This window comes from Anoplophora glabripennis, unplaced genomic scaffold (assembly GCF_000390285.2).
Source record: "Anoplophora glabripennis isolate ALB-LARVAE unplaced genomic scaffold, Agla_2.0 scaffold151, whole genome shotgun sequence".
Classification (NCBI taxonomy): Eukaryota; Metazoa; Arthropoda; class Insecta; order Coleoptera; family Cerambycidae; genus Anoplophora; species Anoplophora glabripennis.
The window spans coordinates 364,076-387,113 of NW_019416371.1; the positions used below are offsets into that span (position 1 = coordinate 364,076).

Genomic DNA, 23,038 nt, shown 5'->3' on the forward strand with positions numbered 1-23,038 from the left:
GAAATCATCGATCGATAGGAAAATTGAAAATTAAGGGTAAATGAATAACCATCTATTTTTACTGTATTTTAATTCCTGTAATTTTGTTCAGTGTAGCTGATCGATTTAATACTTTTGTTGGAAAAAGATGCAATAAACAAATTAGGTTTCAATATATCATATTCTTAAAATTCGTGTTGTAGTTTTCATTTCCTTAATATATTCATGTATTCAATCATTATCATTTTTTTGAAATAGTTCTCCTTATAAGATTATTAATAATATATTCCCAGATCTCTTCTTTTTATAATCACACAGAATAAACAAAATGGAACTCCCCAAGGTCTCTCTGCTATCGAGGCTATTACTGTACAAGTCGGCCCCACTAAGTTTAGTTTTCCGAGAGCAGCATGTCTATCAGGTTTGGCTACAGCGTGCTTCTATTTGCTTTCGTACCCTCCCTCGGTTTATTTGCCGCTGTATATGAAGGTGAGTAAGTCGTTGATGTATTGTGAACTACGATTCTTACAAAAATAATGGCTTTGTTTCTGCACTGCAATTTCTGATAGTTCTCAAATTGTTTTTATTACGCAGGCGCAATTGTGGTTTATTTGCTAACGGTTGTGGATTTTGCGCTGCAATAACGGTTGTTTAGTTTGCATGTGATATTTTACACGGAAGTTTGGAATAAGAAACAAATTGGTAACTGAGAGAAAATAGAGAGAATAGAGTTAACCTTAAATCTGTCACAGACCATACCCGTGTTCCATAATAATGGGCAGTGATCCGTATCCAGCTATCCAGCACTGAGAGAGTAAAGTAGGTGACGGGTACAGGGGACAAGATTCCATAGGCGTTGACCCCTTGTCAAAGAACAGAAAATTATAAAAGATAAGTTCACGGTGAATATTTACTTTAAAGGGCTTATAGACTCACTTGTTGAGTGCCGTCCTTTCGGACGGCGATGGCCCACCACCACCCACTTACACCTAACTGCCGCGGATATGACACTTTATCACTTATAATAATACACTGAACTATATACAGTACGCATCTAAAGTATGGAACAAATTCAGTAAAAACGAAACAATTTTTTTTGGGAAAAATCCTCGGACAGGTCGATTTTTAATTTGAAAAATACATATTTTAGCATAAAAGGCGATTTTCAACCGTCATTTGTTTTCGAGTAATGACGTCATCGATATTTTTTTTAAATAGCAACCCCCTATTTTTTTTCTTGATTCTGAAAGACCGTTTCATTGTCGATCCGACAGTATTGAAATGTTGCCATCTTGCATAGGAAACTTTTCGAGTAAATGACGATTGAATGTTAGAAAACCTAAATCAATTAAAATAAAGCAAAAACGTTATTATCGAAATGCCTAAAGTTTTTTATGGATTACGTAGGTGTAAATCTTTACAAAGTGTCACTGTTATACCGACTTTCTAAGTATTGTAAGCGTTCGAGGATATTTCCCCAAAAAATTTTATTGTCACCATGACCTTCATTTATCCATGTTTCGTCTGTGTAATATATAGTTTGCAAAAGCACCCTTCTAGATATTCCAGGCAAATTTTGATCATGTGAGATGGCGGTTTGAATTTTTTTATTGTGGGAAACTCATTTTTAAAATACCGTCCAGCTTGAATCCACTTTTAAGAACACAGACCTAAAATCACTAATAAATAATAAATTACAATCACAATTAAGTTAACGGAAAAATATCATCGGACTTCCTCCGCGCGTACGCCTATTTGCTTATGCCGACAGAATTACCCGGAACCGAATAAACGCAACCCAATTGACGTCACCATCAATCCAAATGCATTCCTACCGTACATAATTAGTAATAATAATAAAAAAAGACATGAACAACGTAACTGATACCTTTGCTCATCACTTAGCTAAGAATCCATACATTCAAAATTAAAGATGATCAAGCGGCCAATCCCAAATAGAACAAGTTATCCCCAGGATGTGCTATTCATGGCTTATGTCCTGGGACATTGACCGTATGGCGTCGATATTATTTTATCCCTCAAGTTGGTACCTACAATGTATTATCTTTCATCTGTATATCGTTTACTGCGCATGCAGTCTTTGCAGAAAAGTGAACGAACACAATAATGTTGGTCCATCCATAGCGTTGTTTTAGGTTTTATGATGTCATTTTTATATCCAGTGGTAGGGATTTTACTGAGAATGTTCGTTACTTCCGTTTATAACTAATACGCAATTAATTTCTCCTTTTAGGAAATAAAATTTTAAAGTTTTGTTTTTCTTTGCTTATAATTGATATGTTTAAAACCGATTGTTATCTCTTAACTTAGCCCACACGTTAAGTATCTCACGAAATTGAAAGGAAATTACAAGTCACATTTGATATAAAAATAACAATATGTCGCTCGGACATCGAGAGGGTATTTTTCATAATATTCAGACATTTTCAGAATGTCCTGAGGGTAGCATACAGTCTAAACCGCTTATTTCTGGGACGTACGAGTATATTCCATTGGATATCCTGAGGATAATCTTAACACAACTTTATGCTATTTGGGATATCAGACAATTTGGATTAGGTACCAAAATTTATGCGCATGTCTCGGATTGGAAGTTTGAAAATCCTACACAAATACCAAATTTCTAGTGAGTTTGTGATTTATTCTGCAACAGCGATAATTTCATAATGTACCGTGTTAGTCACTATAATCTGACAACTTATTATGAGTTTATTATTGAAATTACAAAAAAGTTTTTAATACAAAAGCGTAGCTTTTTTTTATGAATTTTTATAATACAGTATTAGAAAAAACAATTGATTAATGGAAATCACTAAATTAAGGAAAAACAATTTTTTTTAATGGAACACCCTATATATTAGTGCATCCTCAACTTCGACAAATTTTTCTCTTTTCAAAAATATATAACATGTTACTGTTAAAACTATTTTTGAAAGAACAAGAGGAAAAATTATGTCTGATGGATCGCAGTGGCTATGGACGAGACACGCGGAACAAACAAATTACTATGACAGAAGTTTATTTACCATAATTAATTTATTTCCTATAACAAACTATTTCAACAAAGAAATAATGTGTAACTTTAATGAGTCTTAACTTTAACAGAATTTTAATACCTAATTAATAAAAACCAACTAAAACACAAATGGTCACAGAGGTTCAATGAGACCGCCATTATTATTGATGTACTTCGTATAATCCTCATTAATTTTCAGAACTGTATTTAGTATGAAATAGGAATTAAATTCACTTAACTTTTGTATACATTGATCAACTTTATGTCTTATTTCATCTAAGTTTACACTAGTTTCCTTATAAACCTTGTTTTTAAGTAAAACCACAGAGAACTGTCCAAGGGTGTAAGGTTTGGGCTATTTGAAGGACATTGAATATTTCCTCCATTACCAATCCATAAATCAAACCTATCATTTAAATATTTCGTACTGCTCTGGTTCTATGCTCTTGGTGCCAAATTAAATTGGTACAGTCGATCAACGGCAGGTCTTCCAATTTGTTTTCTATCGTCAGACAAAAATAGTTTTAAACCGAAAAACAGTAACAGTAATATATATTTTTGAAACAAGAAAAATTTAACGAAGCTAAGTATGCATTAATATATAGGGTGCTCCATTAAAAAATATATTCTTTTCTTTAATTTATTGACTTCCATTATTCAATTGTTTTTTCTCATACTGTATTATAAAAATTCATAAAACTTTTGTGTTAAAAACGTTCTTGTAATTTTAATAATAAACTCACAACATTAGAGACTGCTGCAGAAACAAACTTAATGTATTAACAAGTTGCCGAAGGTATATTTATTTTTTTAATGTTTATTCTTCAGGAGACAAATGTGTTTTGAAAGATGGCAGCGAAGGCAAGTGCATACATATACAAGGATGTTCGACTGCTTTCGTGTTGTCACGGAAAGAACTTGCTTCGGTCATTTGTGGATTTGAGAATATTAACCTTTTTGTGTGTTGCCAAGAGTTAATGGATAGGACTAGTACCACCACTACAACAGATCGAAGTAACAGCAGCAGAACACCAGGAGACATAAGCAAACAAAGTAAAGTTTCAGTTCTAAGTCTGTTAAAAACACTTAAATTTTTGTTAAATGACAAGGCATTTATTTAATTTTCCTCATCTGCGTATAAAATACAAAATTGTTTTCAGAATGCGAAGAATACGCAGAGTATGCCTACGAAAAGATCTATTCTCCCACGCTATTGCTAAAACCGCAATTTACAAAAAAGCTTGTGTGTGATATTCAGAAAAACAAACTTTTTGAGGGAAGTATCTTAGCATCGGGAAGGGAATTTCCTCATATGGTAAGCAGGCTATTGTTGCTATTATTACTTTTTTGTCAATATGAATATGTTCATTATTACGCACAGTGTTGTCATTAATGATAAATCATTATCACTGCCTCTGTCCCATTACCATGCTACTATTTTATGAAAATGAGCGAAGTGAGAAGAATCCATGGCATGCTTGCAAAAGTCTGACTAGAAAAATTGGTGCTCATAACGCGGAACAGAAATGCTAATTTCCTCTGGTAGTTGTAGAAGAAACATGAAATTCAATTCTAGAAAGCAGACAAGTTAGTTTAAAGCTGATCAGTCAGTTTTCAGGAGTAATAGTAGGTGTTGCACAGAATACTAAGCTGAAATTGGTTTTTAGTTAATTGATGTTTATTAAAGTTAGAACAGATATTATTAAAAAGTTATAGAATTCTAATTAAAATACAATATGTTTTTACTCTTTTCCATTATTCGGTTGAATCAGTGCTAACCATATTAAATTAATCCAGAACAACATACAGGAGCAACAAAATTAAGCCGCGAATAAAAACAAACTATTATACGTTGTGAAGTAGGGTTCTGTATGAAAGCGCGTTTAGTTTTTCTATAATTCCAGTCTACTGTTTTTACGGAACTTCAGTTATCAATCTGCAAATGTCATCGGGTGAATAACTGTAGACTAATTTTATATCTTATATACAGGGTATCCCAAAATAACCTGTACGTACAATATACACATATTTGTGGACTCAAAATAGGCAGCCTTAGGCTAATTCACCTATATCCAAAATCGCTTCCACTTTAGCCGTTATACAGCCTCGAAATTCGTGAAAATTTGTTTAATTTTGTAAATAACTCGAATATGTATTATTCGATTTTGATTATTTTTGAGGTGTGGTCTTTTGCTTTGAATCTACACATGTTGGTGTTATACAGAGTGTCTTTTAAAACTTACAACCCCTACAAAATTGACGTATGGTGATAATATCCGTTCATAACTTTATCCTCTTTCGGGCAATAATGACAACTATTTTTTATTTGATAGGTGATACCATTTGGAAGTAGTTGTTGGGCCTCTTGTAGAATTTTGATTAAATGAGCGGTTTGGGTACAAAAAAATATATTTGGATGTATACATTATTTTGCCACACATTTTACAATACTTAACAAAGTGCTAGTAGGCTCTGATTTTGTAGGTTGACTGTAATTTCAGTTTGATCTTGTTTGGGATAACATTATTATTGGCCCTGTTATTCTACCCAATAGACTGAATGGGGAATTTTATTTAGAATTTTTGCAAAACTCGAGTTATTGGGAGATATGCCGTTATTACTCAAAGCTAACATGTGGCTTATGCGTGATGTCGCTCCACCACATTTCACTGTAAATGTCCGGCAGTATCTTAATCAAAGATTCCCTCGTCGGTGGATCGGTAGAGGCGATAATGCTCCTGTTAACTGGCCTGTATGTTCACCAGACTTAAGGATGGAAACTGATGCATTTCTGGTTGCCTAGATTATACCGAAAAATGGTAGAAAACAGCCCTTTCTTTATTCCAATATATCTTTTTAAAGCAATGGAAGAAAGTAGTAAAATTTCATATCACATTTGGCAAAGTATAAATGAAGACAGTAAAGCAAACATTAATTGGGATANAACGGTGGTTATTTTTAACAGTTTTTGTAACTTGTGCTAAATTTAATAACCTCAACTTTGTTACTTTTATCTCCAGCATGTTTTATTTTATTTGATTGTTTTTACGAATTATTTCAATAAAATTAGGCACGTTGTAAATAACTCTAATTCGTCGTACGTGTGTATCCATATCGAAAAATAAAGTAACATGTGGTATATTTTATCGTGGTAAACACTCATTAAGAATTAGCAGATACAATGACTCAAACTGAAATTAGTCAACCTACAAAAACAAAATATTTTTTTGTACCCAAACCGCTCATTTAATCAAAATTCTATGAAAAAAACTTCCAAATGATATCACCTACCAAATAAAAAAATAGTTGTCATTATTTCCCGAAAGAGAAAAAAGTTATGAACGAATATTATGACCAGAATTTGTAGATTAAAAGCAAAAGTCCACACCCCAAAAACAATCAAAATCGATTAATACATATTCGAGTTATTTACAAAATTCAAAAAATGTTCACGAACTTTGAGGCCCTTTAGCGGCCAAACGAAACTATTTTGGATATAGGTGAATGAGCCTAAATCTGCCTATTTCGAGTCCACAAATTTGTGGTCTTCCGTTGTACATGTTATTCTGAGACATCCTGTATAATGTTGCATTTATAAGCAATTGCCTTATATTATAAGTTTTACATGTTGCTACACAACAGTTAACTTCCGCTAAGTCCTTCTATGATTTCTGTTTTGTAGATACATATAGCAGTTAATAAAAGAATTACGATACGATACAAAATGTGCAAACGTATAAAGTAATAATAACGGACTATCACAATCCACGAGTGTTGTACCCCGTATAATCTATTTTTTGATGATAATGATCATAATAATAAATGTTATGAAGCTTCCGTATCGCATAGAGATAAAAATAATACTAGAGTCAGCTTTTTAAATGAATATATAAACTCTTTGCAAATCTTAACAGTTCAGTTGTAATATTGTCACGAAGTAAATAAAGCTTGTTCTTACAAACATCATACTTCGAGTTAATTATTTAATAATTAATTTCACAAGTAAAACTCACGTTTGAGTGGTCGATATTTCGGTTGAAAGTGATTATTATAGTGAACCCCTGTTGTGCTATACTTTCCGATTTATCTGCGTATTTATTTCCAAGGTACCTATAACTGGTTTTTACGGTGTTTTGTTATTCTACAATTTACAAGACGTCGATACATAAACAAAAGAGAACAGCGTCTACAGAAGAATTGTTATAATAATAATTTTTATTTTTAGGTTGTTGTTGGCTTTGAACTTGCGGAGGATCACAATTATCTTAAATGTGGAGGTTCACTTATAAGTGAAAACTTTGTCCTCACCGCTGCACATTGCATGGTTCCATTATCAAAGTAAGTTCAAAATTTGTGTATATGTATTACTTGTCCCTTTCATTGAACTTTTTTAGTCTCTTAAATAACTCAGCCACACAAAAAAGTATCGGATCTGGTATTCAGACCCATGTAATTTCCATGTATTTTTTCCGCTGAATCCGAATCTGCCTTCAGATTTGGCCCAACGGGTCTGAGTTTTCGGGAAAATTCAAAAAAACAGGTCAAAATTCACAAAAAACGTCATTTACGATCGACGAAAGTTATAAAAAATCAAATTATTCTACCAGCTCACTAGACGTATGATTTTTCACTCGTTTAATTCCAATTTATCATTATAGAGTCAGACAAACCGGTCCAATATCATTCAAAAACAGAAAATAGATCAAAATGCTTAAAAACTCCTTTTTCTTGGCATAATTCGTGTTGCAGAGTTCTGGATCTATCTTTTTATCCACTCATCCATTTATGAATTCATACATCTTTCTGTCTAGTAGTTCATGCATGAATACGCATATTTATTCATCCACATATAAAACCCACCCATCCACCCATCTATCCATCTACTTTTTGTACTGAGAGATGAGATAGCAGCCTAGAAGATTGAGAATGCAATAATAACTTGTAAAATACTCTATTTTCTAAACAAAAGAAAACGATATCTATAAATCATTCTTATTTTTGTTGCTATAATGTGTTCTCTATGCAAAGGGTTATGCTTTCGTTTAGTCCCTCTATTTTTCGTTTCTCCTTTTAACAACCAACCAAAATCGGCATGATGTTGTGATCCCATCTTCTTTGATATCGCTGTTCTATAACCTTCATACCCTCATGAGATCGCCCGCCTTGTTCTTCGCTATAATCTCTAAGATTTTCAGGAAACCAATCCAGATGTGAATGAAGGAAGTGCAACTTGTAGTCCATCAAACATCCCAGGTCTTGGATGTCTTTTATCATTTTTGATACAATTTCTTCGTATTTAGAACTTTTGTTGTTTCCTAAAAAATTGCTACAACTTTGAAACTAGTCCAAGCACTCTTCTCAATGCTACTCATTGTAGTGATGAATGTTGCATCATTGAACAATGTCCAAATCTGAGGTCTATCGAATACACCTTCTTTCAATTTCGCCTCAGAAATATTCGGAAACTTTCGCCCTTTATATATTATATTGGGCGAAAACTTGTTGGTTGTTAAAAAGAGAAACGGAAAATAGAGGGACTAAACGAAAGCGTAACCCTTTGCATAGATCCTTTGAAGAAAACAATATACAAAACAATATAAACATAGCAACAAAAATAAAAATTATTTATACATATCGTTTTCGTTTCTTTATAGTAGAGTATTCTACAAGTTTTATTGCATTCTCTAGGCTGTCTCTCAGCACAAAAAGTAGATGGATAGATGGGTGGATGGGTGGGTTTTATAGGTGGTACAGGTGGATGAATAAATATGCGTATACATGCATGAACGACTGGATAGAAAGATGATGTATGAATTCATAAATGGGTGGGTGGATAAAAAGATGGATCCAGAACTCTGCAACACGAATTATGCCATGAAAATGGCGTTTTAATCATTTTGATCTATTTTCTGCTTTTGAATGAAATTGGACCAGCTTGTCTGGCTCTATGATGATAAATTGGAATTAAACGAGTGAAAAAATCATACGTCTAGTGAGCTGGTAGAGTAATTTGATTTTTATAACTTTCGTCGATCGTAAATGTCGTTTTTTTGTGAATTTTGACCTGTTTTTTTTTAATTTTCCCGAAAACTCAGACCCGTTGGGCCAAATCTGAAGGCAGATTCGGATTCAGCGGAAAAAAATACGTGGAAATACATGGATCTGAATACCAGATCGGATACTTTTTTTTGTGAGGCTAATTCAATTCAATCAATTCAATTCAATAAGGCTAATAATTCAAATTAAATTGTAGTTTTCGCAATTATTAAAATTAACAATTAAAAAAAATTAAATTGTATTTCCCACGTAATTACCGATGTGTCAAACTTTCAGGGACCTTGCGACGATGTTTGTAAGTGTTGGAATCCAAAACACTGTAGACCTCACTCAAAAAATATCCGTGAGTGAAGTGATCCCGCATCCCAAATACAATAACACCTTATACTACGACATAGGTCTTTTGAGACTCTCAAAAAACGTACAGTTTAACCCCTACGTAAGACCAGCGTGCCTTCATACAGAAAGAGACATCCCCTATGATTTAGCCATAGAATCAGGATCGGGTATGTTTGTAACAGATCAAAGCACGTATTTGTTGGCAACAGTGTTGGAGTTATTCAGTGCAGATAAATGTAACGAGACTTTACCTGCTGGTGAACTGAAAGATGAATTGGCCGACGATTTGATAATTTGTGCCGGGACAAATAGAAAAAAAAGTCTTGGATGCCATGTAAGGTGGTATTATCATGACGCAACATTAGTACAACGTTTAAATGTTATGTAACCTCGATGTTGCAGCCGTGTATATAATGAATTGAACCACTTACATATGACATGCGAGGGGCTACGGATACGTAGAATCGGTCAAAATATTTTAAGACTATAAAAATATACGGCCACAACATGGAGGCAATATATTGATGTTATACTGAATTCGCGGGTCTGTTTGACCCGTTTAGCTCTGGTTGAAGGTCAGTTCAAGGTCAAATGTGTAGAATCAGTTACCAACAACGTAAACCCATATATCTGTATGTTTTTGGGGTTGCTGATTCCGAATCCGGTGTCCGTTTGACAAAATCAGATCTGGTTTAAAGTCAGTTCAAGGTCAAATGTAGAGTCTGTTAAATATCCTCAAGTTCTAAACTCAAAACGCTTAAACATTTATACGTATTAAAAAAGTACTTCTTTGACTACACTTCTCAGACCTTTTAACAACAAAATAGTTCGATACCTTAAAAGTGAGTACATAGTAGTCGCGACATCATAATAGTGAGATGTAGTGATTTCATGTGATTTATCAAAGTAAACAATTTCTTATCTTGAAAAACTTTTCTCAAAAATCTCAACGAACAAGGACTGACTGTGTAAATTAATGCACATGAAGCATTGAAGCATTAACGGACATATTGGTTTAAAGCTCACTTAATTAGGCTTACTGATACTAGAATTTTGTCATGTGAAAACAAACTCGAAAGTCACGGGCTCAGAGTTAAAGCTTTCTTTCTTTAATATTATTTGTTACTCAAATTTTAATACGCATAAATGAATACCTGAGTGTTTTGAGTTTAGAACTTAGCAGATCCGATCAGGTCAAACGGACCCCGAATTCGGATTAAGCGAACCCAAAAACGTATAAATACATTGGTTTACTTTGTTGGCAATTGATTCTCTACATTTGATCGTGAATTGACCTTAACGCAGACCCTATCGGATCAAACGGACACCGGATTTAGATTCACCGACCCCAAAAACGCATAGAGATGTATGTTTACTTTGGGGGCAATTGATTCTCTACATTTGACCTTGAACTGACCTTAACGCAGACCTGATCGGATAAAATGGACACCGGATTTGGATTCACCGACCCCAAGAACGTATAGATATGTAGGTTTACTTTGTTGGCAATTGATTCTCTACATTTGACCTTAAAGTGCCCTTCAACTAGAGCTAATTGAGTCAAACGGACACCGGATTCGGAATCAGCGACCCCAAAAACATATAGATAACAGGGTCTTGTATTTCTGAGATTCCGCTTTTTTTTTGTGGGGCTGAGGGAGTTGTTAATTTACATTCAAAATTTGAAAAAATTCATACATCGGTTCTTTAGATATCGGTTGACATCTGTCACCTCATGTTCAAGGTCGTTTGAAGGTTAAAGTAAGAATAGGAGGTGAAAAAAATTGAAAAAATTGTTTACGAATGCTCACCTGCCTACTTTTTTCTGTGTTTTCTGTTTATTGTTAGTCTGTATTTATCGTTCGCCTCTATTTTCGGTCGGTAATTTTGTCTATCTTCCTGTCTGACGAGATGACTAAATGTTTCTATCTGTCTGTTTTTTCTGTCACCCCCTGTTTAAATGTCATATGGATCTGAAACTTCATTTTCTTCAGTCTCATCTTGATTGGTTCCCAGAAAATCTGGGAGGTTTTAGTGAAGAACAAGGAGAGAGAATGTACCAGGAACAAAGTTATCAAGGTATTTGGGTCAAGAATATGTTAGCAGACTATTGTTGGAATCTAAAGAGAGACACAAATAATGCACATAAAAGAAAAGCGATTCGAAGATCGTTCCAGGAACACCGTAAGCGTTCTCGACCGAATTTCGATTACTATACTTATGCTGACAGAAACAAATTGATTTGTTGAAGGCTTTGAAAAGTTTTTTTTAATCTAGTTTTTGTACAATCACGCAAAGCAGAGTGAAGAGGGTAGACAGAAAGATAAGAAGACATTGTCAGTGAATATTTAGACTGAGGGTGGCAGAGAACCAGACAGATGGAAACATTTAGTCATTAAGTACAGAAAGGCAGGATGTCGAGCAGATGGACAGGGAGAAAATAAAGACGGACGATAAATATAGACTAACAAGCAAACAAACAGGTATGCAGGTAAAAAGAAAGACCGATAAACAGACAAAAGTAGGAAGGTAAGCATTCGTAAAAATTTTTTCCAATTTTTTTCACTTTCTATTCTTACTTTAACCTTCAAACGATCTTGACTATGAAGTGATAGATGTCAACCAATATGGGATTCAGACAATCATTGAACGTTTCTAAATAAATTTACCAAGGAAAAAATCTTACAATAAATAACAATAACAATGCTAGATTACATTTTTGTAACAGATTCAGAATAAACAAAACGAAAATAGTGACTGCGGTAGAGTCGTATTTACTGAGTAGTCGTGTTTTACAAAAAATGGTGTACCTGATACATTTGCACAACAAACATGGATGAAGTGACGATAATTCAAAGGCAACGATTATGTACCATTCCCAACATCAATTAGCTAATGTATGAACTGGAATTATCTGTGACCATTTATTAGGACCTATTGAGCTTCCGCCACATTTAAATGGTGTTCAGCATTTAAATTTCTTGGAACATACTTTGTCAGAGCTAAGCCCGTATTAGAGTATTTAACTTCCTTTAACTGTATCCATCAATCTATCCATGTCTACGCCATTGCTATGGGAATAAAATAATTTGTACGTTTTCCTTAAGATATAATCAGAGAACACTATACCAACGAGAAGCGACAGAATCGGCGGTTCCTTTGATGTTTTGTGGTCACGCTAGAGTCGACCGATTTGACAGAAACACAATCGTTTACACTGAGAGAAGTTACACTTTTGAATAGATGTACACTGAACGAACTGCATCAGTATCAAACATTGTTCATATAATACAAGGATAACTGTGGTAAAATGTAGGCAAATTGGGTATAGTATATAAAAAAAATAAAACAAGATGTTTTACAACTAATATTTTTTTTAAACAGATATAATATTTTTCTGCAATATTTGAAATAGTTTTTTAAAAATAGGTACCTGACAATGCAATAACTTCTTTGGGACAATCTTCCACAATTTTTGCCTCTAGCTCTTCTTGCCCATTTCTAAGTTGAGGAAACTGTATAGGTATTCCGTTTGGCAATAAGGTTATTCTTACATTCCCTTTACCAATATATTTGGTTTCGAAATTGTGTTCACAAAGCCTATAATTCTTATATACATCCACAATCCTAGGCAATAAATCGAGTCTATTGCAAGTTTCTATCCACATTCTAGCACTGCAAACAAAAATAAAAATTCTCCTAAAGATATTCTCTATACTTATGCAATACCATATTACAAGAAAACATACCACATTATTTTAAAAATCAAAATACTTTTTTCTGATTTACAGTTTATAGGTAGGTACTTAAAATAATAATACTAATAATAATTACCTTTCTAATCCTTACGTAATCTCAAAAGGGTTAATCCTGCACCAGTTTTGGATGAACAATCGCGAAAAGCACAATAATAACCATGCATTTTATTGATTTCTAGTTAATTTTAATTGTAGATGGAAACGAAATACAATACAAATAAATCCGCTATCAATTAACATTATACAACACAACTCTCCACCGCCAATAAACTATTACTCCTTTCTTCTATTTATATTTGGCGGCTCTGATAGCCACTGACAACTGACAACAACACAACCCAATTCGCGCATGCGCATAGAAAAACAACGCAGAAAGCCTTGCTGTCGCTTCTCGTTGATATAGTATTCTCCGATATAATTGATATCTATTCGCGTACAAATTTTGACATTTTTGTCTTTAGCCGATTTAAAGATAATTAAGAAAAGCCCTATTCAAAGTAACAGTTTCAATACTTTGTACCCCGAAAACATCCTGTATAAAGAATTTGTTTTCAAGTTAGAATTATATAGATACTATTGCATCTTTTGGCAACCGACGTATTTTTTTTATTTTAGGGTGACACTGGCGGGCCTCTCCAAGTATACCATAAGGAAACCAGGGAAGTTCAATGCATGTACGACATAATCGCAATCAATGCCAAGCCAATAGCATGCGCGCTAGGAGCACCTAATACATCTGAGTTCACCAGAGTATCAACATACATAAAATGGATAGAAGACATTGTTTGGCCGAACTAAATACATTTCCATAAAAAAAATATGTCATTACCACTTAACATCCTTCGACAGTTAAATAGTTGCATGAAATTGTCCAAATGAAGTTTTTCAGGCTATTTTTATAATAAGAAGCAAATACTCTGACCTTTAATTCGATATCTGTACATATTATATCGGTAAAGCTGTTGTGGGCATGCATAATTCAAAACAATCTACTCGCTTTAATCAATTGTTTCAAAATTTTGAAGCTACATGTTTTTAACATGAGAAAAATAATAAAAATCGACCGAAAGTCAATATGATTTATTTAAGATGACTACGTTTCATCATTAAATTCATTTCTTAGTTCTGTTTTCTAGATTATTATTAATAAAGTATATCTATTCGTAGTATATTTATATCGTTTCTTTTTAACCACATATATGTTTGCCCGAACTATATACATTTTTGTTTTATGTAATGTCATATGTCAATATAACAACGCGCGATTGTGAAGATTTTTATTTAAAAATATAAAAGTCCCAAACCTATGATTTCAAATTTTGGAAGGGTCAAATTGTATTAATTTTCCAGAAAAACGAATATAACAACGAAAAAATTGTATTAGCTCTAGTTTCAACGATACATAGTAGACGAAAGTGTTTGCTTTTAATGTATTTAATGAAAAAAACAACATTATAGTATTGCATGCGCCAACAATATTAAAGTTATTTTTTATTAACAGTAATATACTAAGTATTCTCAATGTACGGTAGAATGCCAGATGATCTGGCCGGAAGGGGATCATGTGATAGCTTCACGAGAACGTTGTCTTTTGGCTTGCCTTTTGTAAGTTAGTTCCGGAGCATCCTTTAACACAGAACATCAGTAGTCCACAAGCATTGCTTGATTCCAACGGCCTTGATCAAAGAAATATTCTGATGGAATCTTTCTCCGTGTTCATTAATGAAAGCTCCATAATTTTGAAGGAAAAAATCAAGATGGGAGTGAAGAAATTGGACTTTAAGAAACATGTTGCTTACGGGTTGATGTTTTTTTTCCATAAGGTCTTTTAGCAACTGAACATAATTATCATCTTTTCTCTTGCCTCCCAAACTTCATTTTCTTTCGCCTTTAAAACTTGGTCAAAGGTAAGATCATCACAATTTCTCGAATTTGTGGTACAATAAAGATTCCCTCCTTAATCTGTTCTGTACCGTGCTTATGGGCGGAGTCAAGCAAAAATAGCAGTCATCTTTTTAACCACATACCGTATATAAAATGGAACTCCCCAAGGCCTCTACGCTATCGATGCAAATACTGGAGAAGTCGGCCCCATCCAACTGTTTAGTTTCCTGAGAGCAGCATGTCTATCAGGTTTGGCTACAGCGCCAGCGCCAGCGTGTTTGTATTTGTTTACGTTCTCTCGCTCGGTTCCTTTGCCGAGTTATATGAAGGTGAGTAAGTCAACGTATTGTGGATTGCGAATCTTACAAAAATAATAGCATTGTTTATGCACGAATTTTCTGATAGTTTCTCAAACTGTTCTTATTACACAGGCACGGTTGTGGTCTATTTGCTGACATTTGTGGATTTTTCGCTACAATAACGGTTGTTTAGTTTGGGACATTTTAGACAGACATTTAAAATAAACAACAAATTGATAACAGAAAGAAATTAGAAATCTGTTAAGCTCAAATCTGTCAAAGTAGGAGTTTTTGCTTTTTTGTAATTGCTAGTTCTAAGAGTGGTCGTTCTTAAATGTCAAAAAGAGTAAAGAGAAAAATAGAATTACTTTAATTTACTATATTGCCATGGGAGCTATGATTATGACGATCAATATTCTCAGTTATAATATCACAAGAGCATAGAAAATATTCATTCATTAGAAATTTAGCCAATAGCAATTACAACACAATTGGAACGCTTCGGTTCAAGCTCTGAATTATATAATCGTATCGAATACCACTCGAGCAAACGAAAATATTCGATTATACTAACCATCGATCTTGTAGTACTAGATACGGCATGGGGTATCTAACAGTATTGAGATTGTTTTGATACGTAAAGTCGTAGACTTGGAGCTCTGCGGGATGAGACGGGGAGTAAACATTTGGCGTTAGTACTATACACCAGCGGCGTAGTACATTAGAATGGTTCATTAAGGATTTTAATTACAATTTAATATTAAATGCAAGAAGTTTTATCTTAAGAAATAATTGAGTCAAACTTAATTTTAAAGCAGAATAAAGGCTGTGGTTAGAAAAATATATATATTTTTTCAAATAATATGGGGTTATAGGAACTGTAGCAAAATCAGTTTTTGTAAAAATTGTAATGTTTTCATTTCACTCATACAATATAGTGTACAATTCTTGTTATGGGGGGAAATTACGGAATGACTAAATCTTCATTTGACTATTTTAGTATAGTTATTTACTGATGACTAATTTATGAACATCCAAGTTTACATAGTATACTCGTATATTATGTTAAAATATGTACTGTATCTCGCCCTACTTTTATTAATATATGTTTTTCAAAAAGCATTTTTTGTAGCAGACGGTTTCTGAGACTGATGTGAGTAACTATAGTTTTGAAATTTGATGGTAATGTAAAGTTAAAGTTTACAGTGCTCTTCCAACATCTCGCTTTTAGGGAAATTAGTGTCATAAATCATAAAATATACCTATTAAGATAAAACTTTTATTAATTGTTAAGAACTACTATTAAAATAAAGTAATGAATAAATAACAAAATAAAGGATATAAACTACGTATATAAGTTATTGTAGGTATATTATAAAAGTATTAACAAAATAAAATAAATATATTAGTACCTACAGTATTGAATAATTCTAATTGGAATTAATACTGTGACAATATCAATACAAAATTTGTTTATTGATTTTTAAATAAAATTGTTTTTGTCAGTAAGCTTCTGACTCTGTTTTGTACATTATCTTTTAACTTAAATGTCTCGTGATGCACTCTAATCTTGAAATAATTTTTTAAAATTAGTTTTACTAATTGTATTGGATGCTCATTAAACGGATCATTTAGTATCGTAAATAAATTATATTATTGTTCAATAGTATTCCCAAGGTGCGTTACACCTAAAAGAATCTACGCCCATGTACAAAACTTAACGTATGAAAACAATATGGCCGATCCTCTTTCCCATAGTTATTAATTATAATATGGTATTAATAACTGTCACAAAATCACTTCACACACTCAAAACATTTATAAAACACAACAAAATTTGTAAGTAAAACTCAAGACAAACAAATAAGTCATTAATTAGAATATATTTTCTATGAATCTATGATGTAAACAAATAATGTCGAGCATGCCCGAATAAGCAGCCAATCAAAAGTAAAGTACCTTAAAATACCCCCCTTGAACAAAACAAATTGGGCCTATGCAGTATCTAGGACTACAAGATCGATGATACTAACCTCCTCACTCGACGTATATCCTTAAAACACCACTCCAGCTAACGCTGTCGTGGTGTTTCGCAGAATACGTCTCGTGACTCGGAAGTATAATCGAATATTTTCTATGCTCTTGTGATATTATAACTGATTATATAATTCAGAGCTTGAACCGAAGCGTTCCATTCTTTTTTTGACGTTTATTGACAAATGTTAAAAGTATCGTTACCATGACATAGTTCACATTGTTGGAGGAGGCGAAACACCAAACCGGTTATACCACGTCGTCAAGAGTGTAATCGCTTATCATACATAGTAACTACTTAAAATTTGTAATTGCTATTGGCTAAATTTCTAATGAATTATATAATCCTATTTAATTTTGTCCGTATTATCATTTCCAAATACGTTCCTACCATACATAATCAGTAATAATAATAAAAAAACACGAATAACGTAACCAAGGAGAGCATATAGTCCAAATCGCAGGACATACAATGGGATATTCGGGGCATCCTGATTTGCCTGGGATATGCGAATCTGTGCCATTGGATATCCTGATCATAATCTTAGCACAAGTTTATGCGATTTGGAATATCAGACAACTTAGATTACCGAAATGAATGTGCATATCTCGAATTGGCAGTATCCAACCAGTATAACGGTCAGCAAACGGTTTGGTAACAGTTTGAAAATTCTGTACAAACGTCAAATTTCTAGTCAGAGTTTGAGATTTGTTCTGCAGCAGCGATAATTTCATAATATACATGCTTCAAACAACAGGAAAACATTGGAGACTGTTGCAGAGACAAACCTAATGTATTAACAGATTGCTGAAGGTATACATCAAACTGGAAATTACTATTTTTTAAATACATTTAATCTTCAGGAGACAAATGTTCTTTGCGAGATGGCGGCGAAGGCAAGTGCAAGCTTATAAAGGAATGTCCGACTGCTATGCAATTGATACAGACAGGGGTTAATCCGATCATTTGTGGATTTGAGAAAATTGAACCTATTGTGTGTTGCAAAGATGGTGAAAAAATGATGAATACGACTAGTACCACCACTACAACGGATAGAATTAGCAGTAGTAGAAAACCAGGAGATATAAGCAGGCAAAGTAAAGTTTCAGTTTACTGCTGTTAAAAACTCTGTTGACAGTTTCCTCATTTGTTTACTAACGTATAAAATTATTTTCAGAATGCAAAGAATACGCAGATTATGCCTACGAGAAGATCCAAGCTCCCACATTGTTGCTAAATCCGCATTTTACAAAAAAGCTTTTGTGTGACATTCAGAGAAACAAACTCGTTGTGGGAAGTACTTTAGCATCGAGAAGGGAATTTCCTCATATGGTAAGCATGATAGTATTACTATTACTACTTTTATTGCCAGTATAAATATGTTCATTACCACGAAAATTGTTGTTGTTGACGCTATCCTCATCATTGCATCATAATAATTATCATCACCTTGCCGATATTTTACTACAAATAATTCATAACAGAATTGGTGGCTGTGCACACAGACACGACCGAAATAGTAATTTCCTCTCGTAGATCTAGGAGAAATATGAAATTAAATCGTAGAAAGTAACTTGATAGCAATAACGGTTTTTTACATAGGATCATTTGGACAACGACCTTTCACATAAATATACGACAATAATCGATGTATTACTTGAAGTAAACAAAACTTTATATTCTTAAGAATATCTTTTATTTTCAGTGTAAAAGGTATAGATTTATTATACAGAGTGTAACTTTAAGGGTCATAGTTTAGAATACTAATCTAAAATTATTTTTTTAAATCAATTTTATAATTCGTTTTTTAATCTGCGCTTAAACTGTTATCACTGGACAGCTCTTGAATATGGTTGTGGTTGGTGTGGTTTTGTATGCGTGCCGTACGCGCTTATCAGTGATACCAGTTGTTGCTTATCGTTTTAAGCCAATTGTATAAAATCAATAGAGCGGCAGAAAGTGCGACAGCAATGGAAAATAATTCTAAAAACAGACTGTTTTTGTACGACTTAAGGACATGTTATTTTAGGGTTAGTATATTCTATCAACGCGAAACAAAGCACCGAACAAAAAAATTCAAGTGTTTCAAAAAAATAACACTGTTTTGCATGATTATTTTAGGCAACGCCATTTAAATAATACTTACCGAACGCTTTGTATGTTTTTTTCTAAGGTACATATAATTGTTTTTTACAGTATTTTGTTCTATAAGTTATAAGATGTCGATACATAATAAGAAAGAACTATATCGAATAGGAATAAAATATCGCTAGATTGTTAAAATGTCACGCTGTGAGGCGTCTATACGAGACTAAAGATTTATATTTAAATAATGAACTTTGAATTTAACATAGGTACCTTGCCCTTATCATTGATTGCTACAGTCACAATTTTTATTTCTAGGCTCTTATTGGTTATCAAGATAACGATAGCGTTGTCTGGCAATGTGGAGGTTCACTTATAAGTGAAAACTTTATTCTGACCGCTGCACATTGCATGTTTTCAACTTCACTGTAAGTACAACGTTTGTATATACGTTTTACTTGCCCCTTTCATTGATTTATTTCAGTCTGTGCTTAAATGAATAACTGAAACGAATGTTTACGATTTAAAATCTAAAAGCAACTGCTGCAACTATTAAAATTAAGAATTAAAAAAAATAAATGGCTTCCACCAATGTCAAATTTTTAGGGGCCCCGCGAAGTTTGTAAGACTGGGTTTCACAAATAAGACAGACCCTTCGCAAATGCAAGAACGAACTGTGAGTCAAATAATCCCGTATCCAGAATACCACTACCCCAGTAGATACCACGACATCGGTCTTTTAAGACTGTCTAAAGAGGTGCAGTTTAACACCTATGTCAGACCAGCGTGTCTTCATATACAGAAATACATCCCCTATGATTTAGCCATATCTTCGGGATGGGGTATCGTTTCATTTGGGGGAGAGCCGAGCAACGATTTGTTGGCGACAGTGTTGGAATTCTTCAGTGCAGATAAATGTAACGAAACTTACAGTCGGCAGATTTCTACCCGCAGATTGAAAGATGGAATCGTCGACGATTTGATGATTTGTGCCGGGACAACTAGAGCAGTGAGGACTACATGCCAGGTAAAGTTTATCATGACACGACATCAAACATTCAAATGTTATGTAATCTTGATGTTGCAACCCTATATTTAATGAATATTTTCATTATTATACAGGATGATTCAAAAATGGTGACCAAAAATGAAGACGAACTGAAAACACACTTCCACATTCGAATAAAATGCGGTTTAAAATTACATAGTAGGCTGCGATGATAATCTTTATATCCTGAGCAGTTAGAACAAAGAATAAATAATGCTTTTAAGGAGGTATAACGGGGTCCGAGGGAAGCGAGGATCGCAGGGGGGTCCTATACTTTTCTTATGGGACTAAAACCTGCTACCAACTTGAAAAAATTAAATTCTATTGAAATTATTTGCGATAAACATTATCTATATAGCAAAGAAATCTACTCATATGCACATAGCACACATATTGACTAATTAACAACATAAAAATATCATATTTAAGTAGTTTTAAATTATATTTAATGAACGCATAACCACTATGTAGATGTGGCAACAGCGCTAATAATCGAGTGCAGTTATACACACTGCGAACCTACAGACCTTGGACATCGGAGATATTGCGTGTCAAATTCGGGGTAAAGATGCGCACGCGTTCAAAAATGGATTGTGTATAAGCTATGTAAAATATAATTATTATATATAGCAAATATATCGTATTACCCTCGCGAAGATTTGTATCCTTTATTTAAAATCCGTAAATAATGTGAACTGGTAAAACGACGAGAAAATAATTATGTTAATTTAGTTCTAAAGGAATGAAATGACACTTGGGCCCATCTCTCGTCCAAGTCAAAGAAAATATTGGATGCAATTTTGAAGGTTCTGTGATAGAAATTACATTATTACTCACTGTTCGTGTTTTCATCTCTATTTTAGTAGTTACAAAAGTTTTGCAACTATAACTAATTTTTTAGATATAAAGTTTGCTGAGAAATATTTATGTTCCTTTGTTATTCCGTACAAATGCTTTTATCTCAAGTATTACTAATTATATTAATCAAGTAAAGAAAACTTTTTGTAACCCTAAATATTCCTAGTAAAGATTAATGTTTTTATACACCATTAAATATATTAAAAGGTTTTATCAACTGTATTTTTTATTCCAATAAATATATCACAGCTTCCTAGCCTTTTTTAATTAATTTAGTCTTTTAAAAACATTACAAAAAATAATCTGTTGTGGATAATTTATTGTTTATAATAATGTAGATGGGATTTAGGAAAAATGTATATGTTTGAAATCAATTTCGTTTTTATCGAATCTTTCGAATGTATTCCCTCCTTGCTGTCAGCTGATTGAAACGTTGCTACCTTAATCCTCAAGTCAGACAGAAATGCAATTATTGGTTTCTGTTTCTAATTAATACAGTTGTACTATGTTCAATAAGTAATTTTCATATTTTTAATTTGCCGTAATTAATTAAACTATTTACAATTTTATTGTTTGATATCTTATGACAAAGTTTATGTTACGTACTATTTCATGTTAATATGTTTAAATTCACTTCCGACGTTTTTTGTGAAGAATGAACTTCACTTTCTCTTTTGAGCTAGTATACCTGCTTAGTATCATCCTTTCTGACTTTCAACATATTTTTCCTTCAATATTATGCATCAAACGACCCGTATCCACGCTATTGCTATTGGGAATAAAATGATGCAGACTCAGTTGATATTTATTCGTATACAAATTTTGACACTTTTATCTTTAGCCGCTTTAATAAAATTAAGAAAAACCCTTTTCAAAGTAACAACTTCATTAACCTATATCCCCGAAATGCAACGTTAATGAAAAAATTGTGATATGAACTACTCCCACTACTTTTCTCAGACTTGGTTATTAAGTAGGTCATTGTTTTCGGAAACTAACATATTTTTTTAGGGAGATTCTGGTGGCCCTCTCCAAGTATACCATACGGAAACCGAAGAAATTAAATGTATGTACGACGTCATCGGAATCATTTCCTTTGGAAAATCATGCGGTCTGACGAAAAACAATCCAGACGTGTTTACCAGAGTATCAACATACATAAAATGGATAGAAGACACTGTTTGGCCGAATTAAATACATACTTCTTGTTTTAATTTCATTACGTGAATGTAACAGGGTAATTGTGAAGATTTTTATTTAAAAATATAAAAGTCCCAAACCTATCACTTCACAACATCCCTCGGTAGGTGAATAGCTGATTATAAATTATAACAGATTATACAGGGTGTTTGTAAATAAGTGCGAAATATTTAAGGGGGTGATTGCGCAAGATGTTTTGTGAAAAAATTCACATAAACGTAGGTCGAAATATGCTTCGTTTCCGAGATAGAAAGTGTTTAAATTTTAATTTTTTATTTATTTTTACTAATTATTTCAAAGAGTTTTAAATATATTGACTCGAAATTTGAAAAACGCTTTGGAGGGATAAATGTGCATTTTTTGAGGTGCTCCGAATATTTCTATTTACACCAGTGGTGTCTTCTTTAATAAAAAAAATGGTACGCCACTGTACCCCGTTTTAACATTGTTTTAGAATCT

General features: G+C 33.2%; 1 protein-coding gene across 1 annotated transcript; it reads left to right on the forward strand.

The window, feature by feature from the left end:
- The first annotated feature begins 248 nt into the window (after nt 1-248).
- On the forward strand, nt 249-22,764 carry LOC108904148. The gene is made up of 12 exons (XM_018706577.2): nt 249-468; nt 3,845-4,069; nt 4,177-4,331; nt 7,242-7,354; nt 9,350-9,746; nt 13,786-13,965; nt 15,278-15,383; nt 18,252-18,485; nt 18,566-18,720; nt 19,792-19,901; nt 20,080-20,500; nt 22,391-22,764. Exons 1-12 carry the CDS (start codon nt 390-392, stop codon nt 22,571-22,573), a joined length of 2,358 nt encoding a protein of 785 aa, XP_018562093.2. The 5' UTR covers nt 249-389; the 3' UTR covers nt 22,574-22,764.
- The last annotated feature ends 274 nt before the right edge of the window (nt 22,765-23,038 follow it).